Source organism: Apostichopus japonicus, chromosome 7, assembly GCF_037975245.1.
Source record: "Apostichopus japonicus isolate 1M-3 chromosome 7, ASM3797524v1, whole genome shotgun sequence".
In the NCBI taxonomy this organism is placed as follows: domain Eukaryota; kingdom Metazoa; phylum Echinodermata; class Holothuroidea; order Aspidochirotida; family Stichopodidae; genus Apostichopus; species Apostichopus japonicus.
The window spans coordinates 16,237-38,048 of NC_092567.1; the positions used below are offsets into that span (position 1 = coordinate 16,237).

Sequence of the window (21,812 nt, forward strand, 5' to 3'; positions counted from 1 at the left end):
CTGTCGTGGCGCGGTTGGTTGCGCTCGAGAGCGTGACGTGTTTTGGGTCCTAGGGGCCAACATTTCTGTCATGTCTTATTTATAACCATAAAATTTGCGGCGATCCAATGCCCATACTGGTTTCCAGGCCCATAGAATGTAAAACTTGAATCGAGAGGACGTGAAAACATCGTGGTCCTAACGGCATCGGACTAAAACAAGTCACTCTAAGCCACAGGGAGTTGACCTCGAACTTTAAATTCACTGTGCACATACCTGTGGGTGTCTACTAAACACCATACCATTGGTAGGCCAGGGAAACACCCCAGTGTAGTATGAGAAGCCATCAAAAGGGGGGCCTTTGGTCACTTTGTCGTAAAATAAGTACATATGCAGCATGCCAGGGCCCAAATTTGAGGGCCTGTTGAGCCTCACAGGAGGAGACCACGGCTCCGTTACTTATAAGGGTAGCTCCCGGGGATCCAACCGACAGGTTTCAGAACTAATATTGGCTGGCAATTGTTTCCCGGGAGGGTGGGGGCTCCTCAAAAGGGGCTGACCGGTCTCTGAGAAAAAAGTAGCCAATGGTACCTTCACAGGGTTATTTTCAAGACTTTACCACAAACTCAGGGAGGGGGGGGGGTTAGGACTGGTCATTCACAGGGGTAGCTCCCTGTGGTGTCAAGATGAATAAGATTCATGACATAGTTTACGAAACACCCACCTGCAAGAGATACAGCCCTTTAAAGATGACAGATCGTATGAAAATTGGGTCAAACAAGACATTGAAGGGCACGGCCAAAAATCATATTATATCCAAACTTGGAATAACGTTGTGGGTTAAAAGCTGGTACAATTTCAGCAAAAAGATTATATTTGGTGATGACATACAACGCTTTCATATTCCAATAAGCAAGGAACCATAGTGGCCGTTGGGCTCTTAATTTTTCTCACCTGCGATCAGAATGACCCACTAGTATGCATTTGCCAGTGCTAGGAAGATGGAAAATATCAAACTTCGAATAGGTATGAAAATTATTTCATATGCCACGGTGTTATGCAGCAATAACGTTATTGCTGCAATTGCTGTTACCTGGTAACAACTTAACCAAAAACAGTTTCTTTGTACTTTCTACAGCTTCTGTTTGCTGAAGTTTACACAATTCTCCATATTTTAGTCAAATTCACCAAGTTGTTCATTTCCGATTAGTTGGCAGGTCAGGTATCAGCAAGTTTAAACATGGAGACAATGAGCTCAACATTCAGAATAACTTAGTTCTAATCATTGTCTAAACCTCATTTTGGCCTCAGCCTACCAACTTTCAGCCAGATAGCACCAGTTTTAAGCTCACCAAACTACGTCACAGAGATTCAGTTACCATCTCTGCTTATGTATTTGTTAGTCTTGCAAATTTTTCAAGGCATTGGATAAAATAACCAGAACACTAAAAGGTTATAAACAGGTCTGATATTGCTTACAGTTTCAGTCCATTTAATGGAGTGTTTGCCAATGGTTTGTAGAATGCAACACTAGTAATTCACTGATGCATATTAAGTGGATTGCACCATCAAAAAGCATTCAATAATAAACAACTACAAAGAAGCACTATTGAATAAGTCTTTTCCCTTCTACATTAAGTGTACATTAAAAAATGGACAGGAAATATAGAAAGTTAGCACTATGCAAACTTTATTTTGGATGTTAAGAACCTCCCACCTAAGTAAATTATCATGTATATATACTTTATTTAATTCATGCAAATAAATCAACTAGGATATAACTTATGCCACAAATACTTATATAGATAGTGTAGTGTGTAACTGATACCAATATGAATATAAGAGCTATAGCACGTTACCATACCAATATCATTAAAGACATCAGCCCTACCTGTTCATGCTGAAAAGTGGCATGTAACCCACTGCAATATGAAAGAAAACAAATCTTTGTCAACCCTGTAGGACTGTCAGGACTGTCCTGTAGGACTGTCCTGTAGGACTGTCCTGTAGAACTGTCAGGACTGTCCTGTAGGACTGTTAGGACTGTAGGACCTGTAGGACTGTCCTGTAGGAGTGTCCTGTAGAACTGTCAGGACTGTCCTGTAGGACTGTCAGGACTGCCCTGTAGGACTGTCCTGTAGGACTGTCAGGAATGTAGGACTGTCCTGTAGGACTGTCCTGTAGGACTGTCCTGTAGGACTGTCCTGTAGGACTGTCCTGTAGGACTGTCCTGTAGGACTGTCCTGTAGGACTGTCCTGTAGGACTGTCCTGTAGGACTGACTGTCCTGTAGGAACTGTAGGACTGTCATGTAGGAACTGTAGGACTGTCATGTAGGACTGTCAGGACTGTAGGACCTGTAGGACTGTCCTGTAGGACTGTCCTGTAGAACTGTCAGGACCTGTAGGACTGTCAGGACTGTAGGACTAGCATGTTATCTAAACCAAATGGATATTAACACAGATCATCAATTCTAGATTCATCCAGCTGCCCTAACATACAGCAGATTTGGTCTTCGGTGCTCTTATTCTTAAATGAGCAAGCATATCAAAGGAATACAGCTGAAGTCACTGAAGAAAGTACCAAACTCAAGGTTCAGCTTGTTGCAGTCGCCATAAGTATACAATGCTTCCAATGAAGGTTTTACCCTGTATAGAGTAACTTAGGGTTAAATATACCTGATGGGTGAGCAATGGTGCTTAAAACAGTGTCATATAATTTCGCTTTTAGAGAAACAACATAAGCCATCAGGATGAAATAAATCTAGTCAAATTGAAAAATGATACCCAGTCAACTCACAAAGATTTTCTAATCCCTGTACCATACAAAGGTTCTCACTATAAAATATTTGTTTCTGTATCATTACAATTTCTGTCAAATGTTCAGGAAGAAAAATATAAACTAGGTGCAGTATGAGCTAAATGAAACAATGTTTGTGTGGCACTCCTTTTGCTACAACAATATGATTCAACTGGAAGATTTCACACTTCTGTGGAGTTGAAAAAGTGAGTGACTGAAACATACCCCTCCACTTTCCTATACCCTCTTCTCTGGCATGTGAGCAAAACCCTCCCTGATTGTCTATATAAATGCACTGAGAATGAAGTTAAAGCTTATGATTGACTATTTTTACCATCCACCTTAAACAGCCACTCTCATTAAACTCATTGTGGAGAGATCTAATGCTGAAGGATAACATATTCACACATGCTATATATATATTCATAAATATGATCATAAATGATATCAAGGGTCCACTACACTGCTCGCACCACATATTTTACAAAAAGAAACAATCAACCAAATTTATAACACTGAAGAAGAGGCAGAGAAGTTAAACTGTTATGGTCTCCCAAAGAACATTTACTTCCAGTATTTATAGTACATTAACTGAACACAAGTGCTAGGATTTTCAATATCAGCCAGTCTACCAAACACATCTCTTCTGTGATCACTCAAAATGAGATGATCTCATACAAGTGATCTTCAATTTCAACAATTACATAATCCAGTTTTTAAAACAAAAGGGCCTCTAAAGATGGCTTTCTTCCATAGTATTATTCACACGAAAAAAGAAATTGTGTCAATATTTTATATAAGAAAGACTACATTAACACCAGTACAGTACGCTGCAGGGTCTTGTTGTCTCACAGAACACACCGTTGTAATTTAAATTCAGAGTGATACTTGGTCTTTGGTGTCACTTTGTGATAAAGTATCCATAACAACACATTGATATATAGAAGTCAAAAGGCAAACACCATAAATTGTGCAGCATTTCAGATGTGTCCATGCCAAACAACATGTCAAAAAGAAAACATGAAGCAGCTTAAGAAACAAAAGGGTTCAACAGTGTGTGAAACAACAGATTGATCAATATTAAACACTGTGTGACACAAAAGAGAAATCATTATTAAACAATGTGTGAAACAAAAGATTAATCATTATTAAACAATGTGTAAAACAAAAGATTAATCAATATTAACAATGTGTGAAACAGATTAATCAATATTCAACAATGCAGCTTGGATACTGCAGCCTTCTCAGCATCAGGCTAGGATCAATTAATATTAAACAATGTTTGAAGCAACAGATCAATCATTACTAACAACGTGCACCGAAAGATTAAAATCATAAGCATCAGGCTAGGATCAAACAGTATCAAACGATGTGTGAAACAAAATATTAATCAATGTTACAAACTGTGTGAAACAACAGATCAATCATTATTAACAATGTGTGAATCAAAAGATTATGCCATTTGCAGCTTGGATACTGCAGCCTTCTCACCAACATGATTTTGGCATGGCACGTTACTAATTTGGGATTATTACTTTTGCCTATTTATCATTCATTGCCAGACCTAATGATGCTTTTCATTAGTAGAAACTTCACAAATGCATTAAGGTTTTTCATATGTGTACTGTAGTGAGAATTGCTGGTGTTCTTAGCCATACAACCATATCAATTATTGCTTCTTCTGCATCCCTGATCCATCCTCTCAGCTACCACCGCCTCTGCCCTGTTCTTGGCCTCCGGATAGCATTAAAAATAGAACCACTGGAACAATGTACATCCACTGCAGAGTGAAACAAAGAAACATTAGATAACAATTACTGAATTCTAACTGCAATATCATGTTGTCCTTTAGAGCCATTACTAATAAATTTTCCGTCAAGCAAGGGCAAGATACATTTGTTTGTACACATGAAGCTATAACCCAAGTCAAATGTTAAGTTGTCGTCCGAGACAACCAAATATCTGTTGAGACAACCACAAGCCAAGATTTGAAGTTTGTCTGGCAGATGACTTGTTGGTTACGTCAAATTCAGCTGGAATTGTAAACAAATAATACACCCAAATAATGATCAATTGGTATAGACCTCTATTACCTTAGGTCCACTTGAAGAAGGGGAGTTTCAATAGTGTTGTATTGAACAAACCTACACATCTAATACAATTAGATCAACTTGAAGAAGGGGAGTTTCAATAGTGTTGTATTGAACAAACCTACACATCTAATACAGTAAGATCAACTTGATAAAGGGGACTTTTAATAGTGTTTTATTGACCAAACCTACACATCTAATACAGTTAGATCAACTTGAAGAAGGGGAGTTTCAATAGTGTTGTATTGAACAAACCTACACATCTAATACAGTAAGATCAACTTGATAAAGGGGAGTTTTAACAGTGTTTTATTGACCAAACCTACACATCTAATACAGTGAGATCAACTTGATAAAGGGGACTTTTAATAGTGTTTTATTGACCAAACCTACACATCTAATACAGTTAGATCAACTTGAAGAAGGGGAGTTTCAATAGTGTTGTATTGAACAAACTTACACATCTAATACAGTAAGATCAACTTGATAAAGGGGAGTTTTAACAGTGTTTTATTGACCAAACCTACACATCTAATACAGTGAGATCAACTTGATAAAGGGGAGTTTTAATAGTGTTTTATTGACCAAACCTACACATCTGATACAGTTAGATCAACTTGAAGAAGGGGAGTTTTGATAGTGTTTTATTGACCAAACCTACACATCTGATACAGTAAGATCAACTTGATAAAGGGGAGTTTTAATAGTGTTTTATTGACCAAACCTACACATCTGATACAGTGAGATCAACTTGATAAAGGGGAGTTTTAATAGTGTTGCATTGAACAAACCTACACATCTGATACAGTAAGATCAACTTGATAAATGGGAGTTTCAATAATGTTGTATTGAACAAACCTACACATCTATAATTACAGTTACATCAACTTGAAGAAGGGGAGTTTTAATAGTGTTTTATTGACCAAACCAACACATCTGATACAGTTAGATCAACTTGAAGGGGAGTTCTAATAGTGTTTTATTGACCAAACCTACACATCTAATACAGTGAGATCAACTTGATAAAGGGGAGTTTTAATACTGTTTTATTGACCAAACCTTCACATCTAATACAGTAAGATCAACTTGAAGGGGAGTTTTAATAGTGTTTTATTGACCAAACCTACACATCTGATACAGTTAGATCAACTTCATAAAGGGGAGTTTTAATAGTGTTTTATTGACCAAACCTACACATCTGATACAGTGAGATCAACTTGATAAAGGGGAGTTTTATAGTGTTGTATTGACCAAACCTACACATCTATAAATACAGTGAGATCAACTTGATAAAGGGGAGTTTTAATAGTGTTTTATTGACCAAACCTACACATCTGATACAGTTAGATCAACTTCATAAAGGGGAGTTTTAATAGTGTTTTATTGACCAAACCTTCACATCTGATACAGTGAGATCAACTTGATAAAGGGGAGTTTTAATAGTGTTGTATTGACCAAACCTACACATCTAATACAGTGAGATCAACTTGATAAAGGGGAGTTTTAATAGTGTTGTATTGAACAAACCTTCACATCTGATACAGTGAGATCAACTTGATAAAGGGGAGTTTTAATAGTGTTGTATTGACCAAACCTACACATCTAATACAGTGAGATCAACTTGATAAAGGGGAGTTTTAATAGTGTTGTATTGAACAAACCTTCACATCTGATACAGTGAGATCAACTTGATAAAGGGGAGTTTTAATAGTGTTGTATTGACCAAACCTACACATCTATAAATACAGTGAGATCAACTTGATAAAGGGGAGTTATGATAGTGTTTTATTGACCAAGCCTACACATCTAATAGAGTGTAGATAATGATCATTCTTTGTTGACAATTTTTGGGACAACCACATTTGCTGTTCGAAAAACATCAAAGACCTGGTTGTGGGACGACAAGAGGAAGACACTAAAAATTTCCCTCTGCTGTAACCATACATGGCATATTAATACAGAGTGGAGGAGAATCCACTCTGCTGTAACCATACATTAGTCAGGTGGCTTAGCAACTTTAACGTTACCGGCCGGACAAAAGTACCAAATTTGGCATGGAGTTTCTTTTCGACCTATCTATCGATTTTATCCGTGGAACCCACTTTATCGGTTCCGATTTTTCAAGATGGCGGCCAAAATCCAAGATGGCCGCCAGAAAACAAAAGGAAATGTCATATATCTGGCTGTAAAAATCGGAGATGAACAAATGAGGGGTCAATTCAGGTGTTTCCGGGGCCACTGAAACAGATGATGATCATGGCATGTTGCTTGAGTAACCCACTTCCAAGATGGTGGCCAAAATCCAAGATGGCCGCCAGAAAAAAAGGAAATGTCATATATCTGGCTGTAAAAATCGGAGATGAACAAATGAGGGGTCAACTAAGGTGTTTCCGGGCTCACTGAAACAGATGATGGTCACGGTATATTGTTTGGGCCACCCACTTCCAAGATGGCGGCCAGAATCCAAGATGGCCCCCTGGAAAAAAAGGAAATTTCATATATATTCATTCCCCAGACCCCTGTGCCCTTTCTGATCGGGACCATCAAACCTTCCGTCCTCAAACGTGTAAATGAAACCGGGCTAGCACCCTGACTATATGTTATGGCTGGTATTCTAATTGTGTCACTTTGGTTCAGGAAGCCACTTAGGACTTATTGTGGAACTTTGAGGTGTGATCGACCGTGGATAGACACTGTCGCAAAGCCCGTTCTTATATGGGAGTTACGAGTGTCATGTAAGACTGATTACATTGAGTCAACTATATAATAGGGTAACCTGAGGGAAAACCGACTAGATGTGAATACCGACTCATTGAGAGATTTTGTACGATTGTGCACCCTTCATAAACACAACGTCAATTGTGCGAACAACACACGCTAAGTCAGGTCACTAGTCATCTGAGGTATTAAAGTAGTCTTTTCGAACCTGTACTCCAGGGCTACTGTTAGCGAGGATCTCCAGGAAGACTTGTTGTCTGGTATAGCCAAGGCCCCCCCCCTCATAGTAAAACGATAGCTTGGGTTCGAATCCCTCCGTTGGTGAGCTCTGGACAGCGGTAGCAGCGATGAAGAAGGGAAAGCCCCCGGTCCCGATGGCCTCCCTGCTGAGTTCTATAGGACCTTCTGGGAGGTTCTCGGTGGGGACTTTAGAGACGTGTTCGCTACCGCTTTCCAATTGAATTACATGAGCCAAACACAGAGGGCTGGAAATATTGTTCTCCTCCCAAAGTCGGGAGACCCTTTAGACCCTAATAGGTGTGCAATAACGCTGTTAAATCGGAACTACAAAATCCTGGCCAAAGCATTAGGAAATCGCTTAGCGGATGTGATGCCGGATATTGTAGGTCCTCTCTAGACTTGCGCTGTGCGAGTCCTTCGGATTGAACTCGAATTTACTTAACGAATTTAATTAACGAATTTACTTCTGGTCCCTTCCCGGTTCGAAGGGGAGTCCGTCAGGTTTGTCCCCTCTCCCCGTTGTTGTATGTTCTCTTCAGCGAAACGCTCAGTACCTCGCTGGACAGATGCTTGGGATTTCGGCCTTTCAATGTACCGGGTGGGGCTAGAGTTAAATGCGTGCAATATGCCGATGACGTCACTTGTATTGTGTCGGACCTCGTCTCCTTCAAGCCTTCATCGAAGGTTTTGGCCACCTTCCAAGAGGCTTCTGGTGCCAGACTTAACAAGTCCAAGACCAAAGGGCTGCGTTCAGGAGGTTGGCGTGGCCAATCCCTCCCGTTCGATGCTACTTGGTCGGATGTCATGATCAGGGTAATCGGTATCTGGCTAGGTTATGGTGCCCCGGAGGCCACCACTTGGGCCGAGAAGGCTGATCAGGTGGAGGCAAGGCTCAACACATTCAATCGGAGGTGACTCTCCCTCCCTGGGAAGGTAAGTTGTCAATCGTTTTATTGTTCTTCTCCGTTGGTATCCTGGTACGGTGATCGCTGCACCAGATTATGCCTTGGTGCGATTGGAGAGGATCATTTTTTATTTCATTAAGGGAAAGTGCAAACCAAACTTTCTCAAAAGGACCGTTCTGTAAAAGACCCCCTTGAGCGGGTGGGCATGGTTTGGTACACCTACCATCTTAACTGCGCTTTCTCCTTTTGAAAGGTTTTTTCGTTGCGTTTGAGAATCCCTTTGCCGTTTGCCTTTTTGTTAGGTTCTGGGGTGGTTTTCTTTTTCGCCACTACTGGCCCGGATCCTTTTCCAACAACCGGCTTCGGGGGTGTATACTAAGATTGGTGACTCACTTAATAGAATCAAAGAGGAGGGTGGGCCAGATGTTCTGCTGAACGTGGCCCCCTCGGCTTGCCAAACCATCATCTCTCCAGGTGTGTGGCAGTCTGTGTGTTGTAAGTCACTAGATAGCCGTCTCCTGGACTTGGCGAGGAGGATTGCACATGGGGTCCTCATCACTAACCATTTCGCCTAGTCAGGTGGCGATTAGGTTATGGGATTTGTCCCTGTAAGGGCTGTAAAGCCATCAGGACTATGCAATACCTTTTGCTGGAGTGTCCCTTTGTCCGGTTGGTGTGCCTTCATTATTGGTGTTATTGGTTGTTATTGTTGTTGTTGTTTTAGTTATTAGTGTTATTTGTTGACCTCAGATGACTAGTGACCCGACTTAGCGTGTGTTGTTCGCAGAATTGACGTTGTGTTTATGAAGGGGGGGGGGGGGGGTTGTCTATACCAGACAACAAGTCTTCCCGGAGATCCTCGCTAAAAACAGCCCTGGAGTACAGGTTCGAAAAGAACGACCTAAATACCTCAGATAACTAGTGACCTGACTTAGCGTGTGTTGTTCGCACAATTGACGTTGTGTTTATGAAGGGTGCACAGTCGTACAAAATCCCTCAATGAGTCGGTATTCACATCTGGTCGGTTTTCCCTCAAGTTACCCTATTATATAGTTGACTCAATGTAATCAGTCTTACATGACACTCGTAACTCCCATACAATAACGGGCTTTGCGACAGTGTCTATCCATGGTCGATCACACCTCAAAGTTCCACAATAAGTCCTAAGTGGCTTCCTGAACCAAAGTGACACAATTAGAATACCAGCCATAACATATAGTCAGGGTGCTAGCCCGGTTTCATTTACACGTTTGAGGACGGAAGGTTTGATGGTCCCGATCAGAAAAGGGCACAGGGGTCTGGGGATTATAATATATATATATAATATATATATAATATAATATCTATAATATAATATATATATATATAATATGAAATTTCCTTTTTTTCCAGGGGGCCATCTTGGATTCTGGCCGCCATCTTGGAAGTGGGTGGCCCAAGCAACATACCATGACCATCATCTGTTTCAGTGAGCTCGGAAAACCTTAGTTGACCCCTCATTTGTTCATCTCCGATTTTTACAGCCAGATATATGACATTTCCTTTTTTTCTGGCGGCCATCTTGGATTTTGGCCGCCATCTTGGAAGTGGGTTACTCAAGCAACATGCCATGATCATCATCTGTTTTAGTGATCCCGGAAACACCTGAATTGACCCCTCATTTGTTCATCTCCGATTTTTACAGCCAGATATATGACATTTCCTTTTTTCTGGCGGCCATCTTGGATTTTGGCCGCCATCTTGAAAAATCGGAACCGATAAAGTGGGTTCCACGGATAAAATCGATAGATAGGTCGAAAAGAAACTCCATGCCAAATTTGGTACTTTTGTCCGGCCGGTAACGTTAAGCCCCAAAATTGTTGCTAAGCCACCTCACTACATGGCATATTAATACAGAGTGCAGGAGAATCCACTCTGCTGTAACCACACATGGCATATTAATACAGAGTGGAGGAGAATCCACTCTGCTGTAACCATACATGGCATATTAATATAGAGTGCAGGAGAATCCACTCTGCTGTAACCACACATGGCATATTAATACAGAGTGGAGGAGAATCCACTCTGCTGTAACCATACATGGCATATTAATACAGAGTGGAGGAGAATCCACTCTGCTGTAACCATGCATGGCATATTAATACAGAGTGGAGGAGAATCCACTCTGCTGTAACCACACATGGCATATTTAATACAGAGTGGAGGAGAATCCACTCTGCTGTAACCATACATGTCATATTTAATACAGAGTGGAGGAGAATCCACTCTGCTGTAACCATACATGGCATATTAATACAGAGTGCAGGAGAATCCACTCTGCTGTAACCACACATGGCATATTAATACAGAGTGCAGGAGAATCCACTCTGCTGTAACCACACATGGCATATTAATACAGAGTGCAGGAGAATCCACTCTGCTGTAACCATACATGGCATATTAATACAGAGTGCAGGAGAATCCACTCTGCTGTAACCATACATGGCATATTAATACAGAGTGCAGGAGAATCCACTCTGCTGTAACCATACATGGCATATTAATACAGAGTGGAGGAGAATCCACTCTGCTGTAACCATACATGGCATATTAATACAGAGTGGAGGAGAATCTACTCTGCTGTAACCATACATGGCATATTAATACAGAGTGGAGGAGAATCCACTCTGCTGTAACCATACATGGCATATTAATACAGAGTGGAGGAGAATCTACTCTGCTGTAACCATACATGGCATATTAATACAGAGTGGAGGAGAATCCACTCTGCTGTAACCATACATGGCATATTAATACAGAGTGGAGGAGAATCCACTCTGCTGTAACCATACATGGCATATTAATACAGAGTGGAGGAGAATCCACTCTGCTGTAACCATACATGGCATATTAATACAGAGTGGAGGAGAATCCACTCTGCTGTAACCATACATGGCATATTAATACAGAGTGGAGGAGAATCTACTCTGCTGTAACCATACATGGCATATTAATACAGAGTGGAGGAGAATCCACTCTGCTGTAACCATACATGGCATATTAATACAGAGTGGAGGAGAATCCACTCTGCTGTAACCATACATGGCATATTAATACAGAGTGGAGGAGAATCTACTCTGCTGTAACCATACATGGCATATTAATACAGAGTGGAGGAGAATCCACTCTGCTGTAACCATACATGGCATATTAATACAGAGTGGAGGAGAATCTACTCTGCTGTAACCATACATGGCATATTAATACAGAGTGGAGGAGAATCCACTCTGCTGTAACCATACATGGCATATTAATACAGAGTGGAGGAGAATCCACTCTGCTGTAACCATACATGTCATATTAATACAGAGTGGAGGAGAATCCACTCTGCTGTAACCATACATGGCATATTAATACAGAGTGGAGGAGAATCTACTCTGCTGTAACCATACATGGCATATTAATACAGAGTGGAGGAGAATCCACTCTGCTGTAACCATACATGGCATATTAATACAGAGTGGAGGAGAATCCACTCTGCTGTAACCATACATGGCATATTAATACAGAGTGGAGGAGAATCCACTCTGCTGTAACCATACATGGCATATTAATACAGAGTGGAGGAGAATCCACTCTGCTGTAACCATACATGGCATATTAATACAGAGTGGAGGAGAATCCACTCTGCTGTAACCATACATGGCATATTAATACAGAGTGGAGGAGAATCTACTCTGCTGTAACCATACATGGCATATTAATACAGAGTGGAGGAGAATCCACTCTGCTGTAACCATACATGGCATATTAATACAGAGTGGAGGAGAATCCACTCTGCTGTAACCATACATGGCATATTAATACAGAGTGGAGGAGAATCCACTCTGCTGTAACCATACATGGCATATTAATACAGAGTGGAGGAGAATCTACTCTGCTGTAACCATACATGGCATATTAATACAGAGTGGAGGAGAATCCACTCTGCTGTAACCACACATGGCATATTAATACAGAGTGGAGGAGAATCCACTCTGCTGTAACCATACATGGCATATTAATACAGAGTGGAGGAGAATCCACTCTGCTGTAACCATACATGGCATATTAATACAGAGTGGAGGAGAATCCACTCTGCTGTAACCATACATGGCATATTAATACAGAGTGGAGGAGAATCTACTCTGCTGTAACCATACATGGCATATTAATACAGAGTGGAGGAGAATCCACTCTGCTGTAACCATACATGGCATATTAATACAGAGTGGAGGAGAATCTACTCTGCTGTAACCATACATGGCATATTAATACAGAGTGGAGGAGAATCCACTCTGCTGTAACCATACATGGCATATTAATACAGAGTGGAGGAGAATCCACTCTGCTGTAACCATACATGGCATATTAATACAGAGTGGAGGAGAATCCACTCTGCTGTAACCATACATGGCATATTAATACAGAGTGGAGGAGAATCCACTCTGCTGTAACCATACATGGCATATTAATACAGAGTGGAGGAGAATCTACTCTGCTGTAACCATACATGGCATATTAATACAGAGTGGAGGAGAATCCACTCTGCTGTAACCATACATGGCATATTAATACAGAGTGGAGGAGAATCCACTCTGCTGTAACCATACATGGCATATTAATACAGAGTGGAGGAGAATCTACTCTGCTGTAACCATACATGGCATATTAATACAGAGTGGAGGAGAATCCACTCTGCTGTAACCATACATGGCATATTAATACAGAGTGGAGGAGAATCTACTCTGCTGTAACCATACATGGCATATTAATACAGAGTGGAGGAGAATCCACTCTGCTGTAACCATACATGGCATATTAATACAGAGTGGAGGAGAATCCACTCTGCTGTAACCATACATGTCATATTAATACAGAGTGGAGGAGAATCCACTCTGCTGTAACCATACATGGCATATTAATACAGAGTGGAGGAGAATCTACTCTGCTGTAACCATACATGGCATATTAATACAGAGTGGAGGAGAATCCACTCTGCTGTAACCATACATGGCATATTAATACAGAGTGGAGGAGAATCCACTCTGCTGTAACCATACATGGCATATTAATACAGAGTGGAGGAGAATCCACTCTGCTGTAACCATACATGGCATATTAATACAGAGTGGAGGAGAATCCACTCTGCTGTAACCATACATGGCATATTAATACAGAGTGGAGGAGAATCCACTCTGCTGTAACCATACATGGCATATTAATACAGAGTGGAGGAGAATCTACTCTGCTGTAACCATACATGGCATATTAATACAGAGTGGAGGAGAATCCACTCTGCTGTAACCATACATGGCATATTAATACAGAGTGGAGGAGAATCCACTCTGCTGTAACCATACATGGCATATTAATACAGAGTGGAGGAGAATCCACTCTGCTGTAACCATACATGGCATATTAATACAGAGTGGAGGAGAATCTACTCTGCTGTAACCATACATGGCATATTAATACAGAGTGGAGGAGAATCCACTCTGCTGTAACCACACATGGCATATTAATACAGAGTGGAGGAGAATCCACTCTGCTGTAACCATACATGGCATATTAATACAGAGTGGAGGAGAATCCACTCTGCTGTAACCATACATGGCATATTAATACAGAGTGGAGGAGAATCCACTCTGCTGTAACCACACATGGCATATTAATACAGAGTGCAGGAGAATCCACTCTGCTGTAACCATACATGGCATATTAATACAGAGTGCAGGAGAATCCACTCTGCTGTAACCATACATGGCATATTAATACAGAGTGCAGGAGAATCCACTCTGCTGTAACCATACATGGCATATTAATACAGAGTGGAGGAGAATCCACTCTGCTGTAACCATACATGGCATATTAATACAGAGTGGAGGAGAATCCACTCTGCTGTAACCATACATGGCATATTAATACAGAGTGGAGGAGAATCCACTCTGCTGTAACCATACATGGCATATTAATACAGAGTGGAGGAGAATCCACTCTGCTGTAACCATACATGGCATATTAATACAGAGTGGAGGAGAATCTACTCTGCTGTAACCACACATGGCATATTAATACAGAGTGGAGGAGAATCCACTCTGCTGTAACCATTCATGGCATATTAATACAGAGTGGAGGAGAATCCACTTTGCTGTAACCATACATGGCATATTAATACAGAGTGGAGGAGAATCCACTCTGCTGTAACCACACATGGCATATTAATACAGAGTGGAGGAGAATCCACTCTGCTGTAACCATACATGGCATATTAATACAGAGTGGAGGAGAATCCACTCTGCTGTAACCATACATGGCATATTAATACAGAGTGGAGGAGAATCCACTCTGCTGTAACCATACATGGCATATTAATACAGAGTGGAGGAGAATCCACTCTGCTGTAACCATACATGGCATATTAATACAGAGTGGAGGAGAATCCACTCTGCTGTAACCATACATGGCATATTAATACAGAGTGGAGGAGAATCTACTCTGCTGTAACCACACATGGCATATTAATACAGAGTGGAGGAGAATCCACTCTGCTGTAACCATACATGGCATATTAATACCCAATGGCAGTGTAGTGTCCAATGGGGATGTGTTGAGCTAATTAACAACGAAGTTTTTTAAGGTCATTGATGACAAATCAACTTGTCACAATCATCAATGACTAGAGTCTTGTAGGATAATTACATATGCCGTACAACATACACTGTCCAGTAAACTATGGCATAGTTAACTATGGCATAGTAAACTATGGCATAGTTTGCCGGGTTTATTTGTTAAACAGTTCTTGGCCGCATCTTCAATGACTATGTGTTCTGTACCTTCATAAAACATGTTTACATCTATAAACATAGTGCCATGCTTCATTAATACAAAAACATATATTGTTAACATTGGTTTTATTCATGCAATTATGGTTTTAAATCTTACATATTTAGCAAAGAAAGATCGGTTATCCGTTCCATTCGCTTTTTTCTGCATTTTCTCTTCTTCAATTTTATCAAGGTATGCTTGGGTGTCAGGTCTGCAGTAGGAAGACATGAAATTTAATTTTATCAATGAAACAAAAAACAAAAAAATACATAGTCCAGAGAAAACAGCCGAACTACACAATAACTGAATGGGAGAGAAGAGAGGTGAGATGAAAGGAAAGTGGAGGAGAAGGGAGGAGACGGGAGGAGAAGGGAGGAAAGGGGAGGAGAGGGAAGAGGAGGGGAAGAGGGAAGAAGAAGAAATGAAAATTACATATTAATTAATATATACTTTGTACGTTGTGACAAAACAAAAGAAACGAGAGGAGGTGAGATGAGCTGAGAGGAAAGGAGAGGGGAGAAAAAGGGAGGAGAGGGGAGGAGATGAGATAGGAGTAAAGGAGAGAAAAGAGAGGGAGAGAAAAGAGAGGGAGAGGAAAGGAGAGGGGAGGAAAGGGGAGAAGAGTGGAGGAGATGAGAGGGGAGGAAAGGTGGAGAAGAGTGGAGGAGATGAGATAGGAGTAAAGGGGAGAAAAGAGAGGGAGAGGAAAGGAGTCCAGGTATGACCAGGGACAGTGTGACTGTTGTATTAAATGTCTGTACATCCATGAACATTGACTGATTTAATATGAACATGTCACATGAACATTCTTTGATACTTACACAGGTCCAGGTATGACCAGGGACAGTGTGACTGTTGTATTAAATGTCTGTACATCCATGAACATTGACTGATTTAATATGAACATGTCACATGTACATTCTTTGATACTTACACAGGTCCAGGTATGACCAGGGACAGTGTGACTGTTGTATTAAATGTCTGTACATCCATGAACATTGACATGTCATACATTCTTTGATACTTACACAGGTCCAGGTATGACCAGGGACAGTGTGACTGTTGTATTAAATGTCTGTAGATCCATGACTGTTATCTCGTCAATGGATTTAGTACATGTTCCTTTGACTGGTAGGATGGAGATGCCAAGTACGTGTCCAGATTGATCTGCATGAATTGTGATATCGTCTGACATGTTAGATTCCAGTAACGAACACTGCAAGAAATCAAAATTGTTAATATGTAATCCCTGAATAGCTTGCAGACACTACAGAATGTGATATGTTCTTTGTTCTCATTTATGGAAACTTATCAATTACAAATGGAGAACTATTCCATGAGACTTTCTGGAGGCAACATTCTACCACATAGTGGCTGCTGGCTAACTATAAATATTATATAAAAAGTGAATGAATAATTGAAAAGTGACTGGGAAGATATGTATGTATGAAGATATAGAAAAGAGCAAACTAATATACATATGCAACATTGGGTACATGGACCATGGTCCTTGTCCACACAAACATTAAAGTCAATAAGAATAATATAATAGGGTTTAATTTAAACTTCCAATTTTGTCCATCAACGGCTCTATACTTAAAATATTATGATTCCTGTAAATGTACCCAAACCATGACTATTCATACATCTTTGCACTTGAACAGCGATTTGCATATGTAGCACTTTGCCAAGGCATACTAGATATTGTTTCCTGATTATAATGTAATATACCACACTAAAGTATATTGCAATACCATTGGATATTATCAAAGTAAGGCCATTAACTAATTGTCAAGAAACGAATTCGAATGTCTAGAAATGGTCACTTACACTCAAAAGCACAATTTACTGCTACATTTAAACCATTTTCCCTCAGTGAGCCAAATAATTGTCCAATTAGAGACTACTAATTTTTCAATTCCTTGAATTTACTGCTACATTATTAAAACATTTTCCCTCAGTGAGCGCAATAATTGTCCAATTATAGACTACTAATTATTCAATTACTTGCATTTAATGCTACATTTAAACCATTTTCCCTCAGTGAGCCAAATAATTGTCCAATTATAGACTATTTTCAATTATAGACAATTATACAGACAAATATATATAGACAATAGACAATATATAGACAATAGACAAAAATATATATAGACAAATATATAGACAATTATTCAATTACTTGGATTTACTGCTACATTATTAAACCATTTTCCCTCGGTGAGAGAAATAACTGTCTATTTATAGACTACTAATTATTCAATTACTTGGATTTACTGCTACATTATTAAAACATTTTCCCTCGGTGAGAGAAATAATTGTCTATTTATAGACTACTAATTATTCAATTACTTGGATTTATTGCTACATAATTAAGCTATTTTTCCTCAGTGAGAGAAATAACTGTCTATTTATAGACTACTAATTATTCAATTCCTTGAATTTACTGCTACATTATTAAAACATTTTCCCTCGGTGAGAGAAATAATTGTCTATTTATAGACTACTAATTATTCAATTACTTGGATTTATTGCTACATAATTAAGCTATTTTTCCTCAGTGAGAGAAATAACTGTCTATTTATAGACTACTAATTATTCAATTCCTTGAATTTACTGCTACATTATTAAACCATTTTCCCTCAGTGAGAGAAATAACTGTCTATTTATAGACTACTAATTTTTCAATTCCTTGAATTTACTGCTACATTATTAAACCATTTTCCCTCAGTGAGAGAAATAACTGTCTATTTATAGACTACTAATTATTCAATTCCTTGAATTTACTGCTACATTCAAACCATTTTCCCTCAGTGAGAGAAATAACTGTCTATTTATAGACTACTAATTTTTCAATTCCTTGAATTTACTGCTACATTATTAAACCATTTTCCCTCAGTGAGAGAAATAACTGTCTATTTATAGACTACTAATTTTTCAATTCCTTGAATTTACTGCTACATTATTAAACCATTTTCCCTCAGTGAGAGAAATAACTGTCTATTTATAGACTACTAATTATTCAATTCCTTGAATTTACTGCTACATTCAAACCATTTTCCCTCAGTGAGCGCAATAATTGTCCAATTATAGACTACTTATTATTCAATTACTTGAATTTACTGCTACATTATTAAACCATTTTCCCTCGGTGAGAGAAATAATTGTCCAATTATAGACTACTAATTATTCAATTACTTGGATTTATTGCTACATAATTAAGCTATTTTTCCTCAGTGAAAGAAATAATTGTCCAATTTTAGACTACTAATTATTAAATTCCATTAAATAAATTGTGAAGACAGCATATCAAAGAATGTCATTTTGAAACAAGTTTGTTAAATTTGGGCAATAATGTTAACCTTTAGCTCACTACACAACCTAAAACTGTCACCTAACGGGTAACTTAGACTGACCCAGTCACATAATATCTACCAAGCCCTTCAGTGAATTTCCTCCTTAAACTAAAGAGAAATAATAGCAATAAACAAAAATTGGGGGGGGGGGAGACAAATAGAGAGTGTAACATACATTTGGAGCTTTAACAAAAATCAAAGGTTTTTCTGTGAGCTAGTAATCCAACTTACTGCTTTCATATAGCTTGATACATAGTCTATATCTGTGAGCTAGTAACTTACTGCTTTCATAGCTTGATACATAGTCTATATCTGTGAGCTAGTAACTTACTGCTTTCATATAGCTTGATACATAGTCTATATCTGTGAGCTAGTAACTTACTGCTTTCATAGCTTGATACATAGTCTATATCAGTGAGCTAGTAACTTACTGCTTTCATATAGCTTGATACATAGTCTATATCTGTGAGCTAGTAACTTACTGCTTTCATATAGCTTGATACATAGTCTATATCTGTGAGCTAGTAACTTACTGCTTTCATAGCTTGATACATAGTCTATATCTGTGAGCTAGTAACTTACTGCTTTCATATAGCTTGATACATAGTCTATATCTGTGAGCTAGTAACTTACTGCTTTCATATAGCTTGATACATAGTCTATATCAGTGAGCTAGTAACTTACTGCTTTCATATAGCTTGATACATAGTCTATATCTGTGAGCTAGTAACTTACTGCTTTCATATAGCTTGATACATAGTCTATATCTGTGAGCTAGTAACTTACTGCTTTCATATAACTTGATACATAGTCTATATCTGTGAGCTAGTAACTTACTGCTTTCATATAGCTTGATACATAGTCTATATCTGTGAGCTAGTAACTTACTGCTTTCATATAGCTTGATACATAGTCTATATCTGTGAGCTAGTAACTTACTGCTTTCATATAGCTTGATACATAGTCTATATCTGTGAGCTAGTAACTTACTGCTTTCATATAGCTTGATACATAGTCTATATCTGTGAGCTAGTAACTTACTGCTTTCATATAGCTTGATACATAGTCTATATCTGTGAGCTAGTAACTTACTGCTTTCATATAGCTTGATACATAGTCTATATCTGTGAGCTAGTAACTTACTGCTTTCATATAGCTTGATACATAGTCTATATCTGTGAGCTAGTAACTTACTGCTTTCATATAGCTTGATACAAAGTCTATATCTGTGAGCTAGTAACTTACTGCTTTCATATAGCTTGATACATAGTCTATATCTGTGAGCTAGTAACTTACTGCTTTCATATAGCTTGATACATAGTCTATATCTGTGAGCTAGTAACTTACTGCTTTCATATAGCTTGATACATAGTCTATATCTGTGAGCTAGTAACTTACTGCTTTCATATAGCTTGATACATAGTCTATATCTGTGAGCTAGTAACTTACTGCTTTCATATAGCTTGATACATAGTCTATATCTGTGAGCTAGTAACTTACTGCTTTCATATAGCTTGATTCATAGCATATATCAGTGAGCTAGTAACTTACTGCTTTCATAGCTTGATACATAGTCTATATCTGTGAGCTAGTAACTTACTGCTTTCATATAGCTTGATACATAGTCTATATCTGTGAGCTAGTAACTTACTGCTTTCATATAGCTTGATACATAGTCTATATCAGTGAGCTAGTAACTTACTGCTTTCATATAGCTTGATACATAGTCTATATCTGTGAGCTAGTAACTTACTGCTTTCATATAGCTTGATACATAGTCTATATCTGTGAGCTAGTAACTTACTGCTTTCATATAGCTTGATACATAGTCTATATCTGTGAGCTAGTAACTTACTGCTTTCATATAGCTTGATACATAGTCTATATCTGTGAGCTAGTAACTTACTGCTTTCATATAACTTGATACATAGTCTATATCTGTGAGCTAGTAACTTACTGCTTTCATATAGCTTGATACATAGTCTATATCTGTGAGCTAGTAACTTACTGCTTTCATATAACTTGATACATAGTCTATATCTGTGAGCTAGTAACTTACTGCTTTCATATAGCTTGATACATAGTCTATATCTGTGAGCTAGTAACTTACTGCTTTCATATAGCTTGATACATAGTCTATATCTGTGAGCTAGTAAATTACTGCTTTCATATAGCTTGATACATAGTCTATATCTGTGAGCTAGTAACTTACTGCTTTCATATAGCTTGATACATAGTCTATATCTGTGAGCTAGTAACTTACTGCTTTCATATAGCTTGATACATAGTCTATATCTGTGAGCTAGTAACTTACTGCTTTCATATAGCTTGATACATAGCATATATCAGTGAGCTAGTAACTTACTGCTTTCATAGCTTGATACATAGTCTATATCTGTGAGCTAGTAACTTACTGCTTTCATATAGCTTGATACATAGTCTATATCTGTGAGCTAGTAACTTACTGCTTTCATATAGCTTGATACATAGTCTATATCTTCAGAGGTCTGTAGTGACAGCAGCTGAGTTGGTACTCTAGTTCTGTAATACCCACCGCTTGTTGCTAGCTCCTGTCAAATACAAAAAAATATATTTTAAGTGGTATCTAATCATCGTATTAAATTGAAATTCTTTAAAAAAGAATGAAACAAAGAGTCAAATTGCTGCCACTTTCAAATACGAGAATACTGTATGCCTTCGCCTCACATGCCTTCGCCTTACATATGCCTTCGCCTCACATATGCCTTCACCTCTCATATGCCTTCGCCTCACATATGCCTTCGCCTCACATATGCTTTCGCCTCACATATATGCCTTCGCCTTACATATGCCTTCGCTTCACATATGCCTTCGCCTCTCATATGCCTTCGCCTCACATAT

The 21,812-nt window shown here is 38.8% G+C and overlaps 1 protein-coding gene across 10 annotated transcripts in view; it reads right to left on the reverse strand.

Moving 5' to 3' along the window:
• Nucleotides 1-812: 812 nt before the first annotated feature.
• LOC139970230 (ER membrane protein complex subunit 10-like) overlaps nucleotides 813-21,812 on the reverse strand; it is a 69,603-nt gene continuing 48,603 nt past the window's right edge. For 7 of the 10 annotated variants that reach the window (XM_071975871.1, XM_071975874.1, XM_071975876.1 and 4 more), the window contains 4 exons: nucleotides 21,398-21,502; nucleotides 16,605-16,792; nucleotides 15,694-15,787; nucleotides 813-4,557 (listed from right to left, as the gene is read on the reverse strand). In XM_071975871.1, the coding sequence (XP_071831972.1) occupies nucleotides 4,480-4,557; nucleotides 15,694-15,787; nucleotides 16,605-16,792; nucleotides 21,398-21,502 (465 nt within the window). In that variant the 3' untranslated portion in view covers nucleotides 813-4,479. The remainder of the gene's footprint in view (nucleotides 4,558-15,693; nucleotides 15,788-16,604; nucleotides 16,793-21,397; nucleotides 21,503-21,812) is intronic. The other 3 variants (XR_011794068.1, XR_011794067.1, XR_011794066.1) reach the window with 3 other exon arrangements.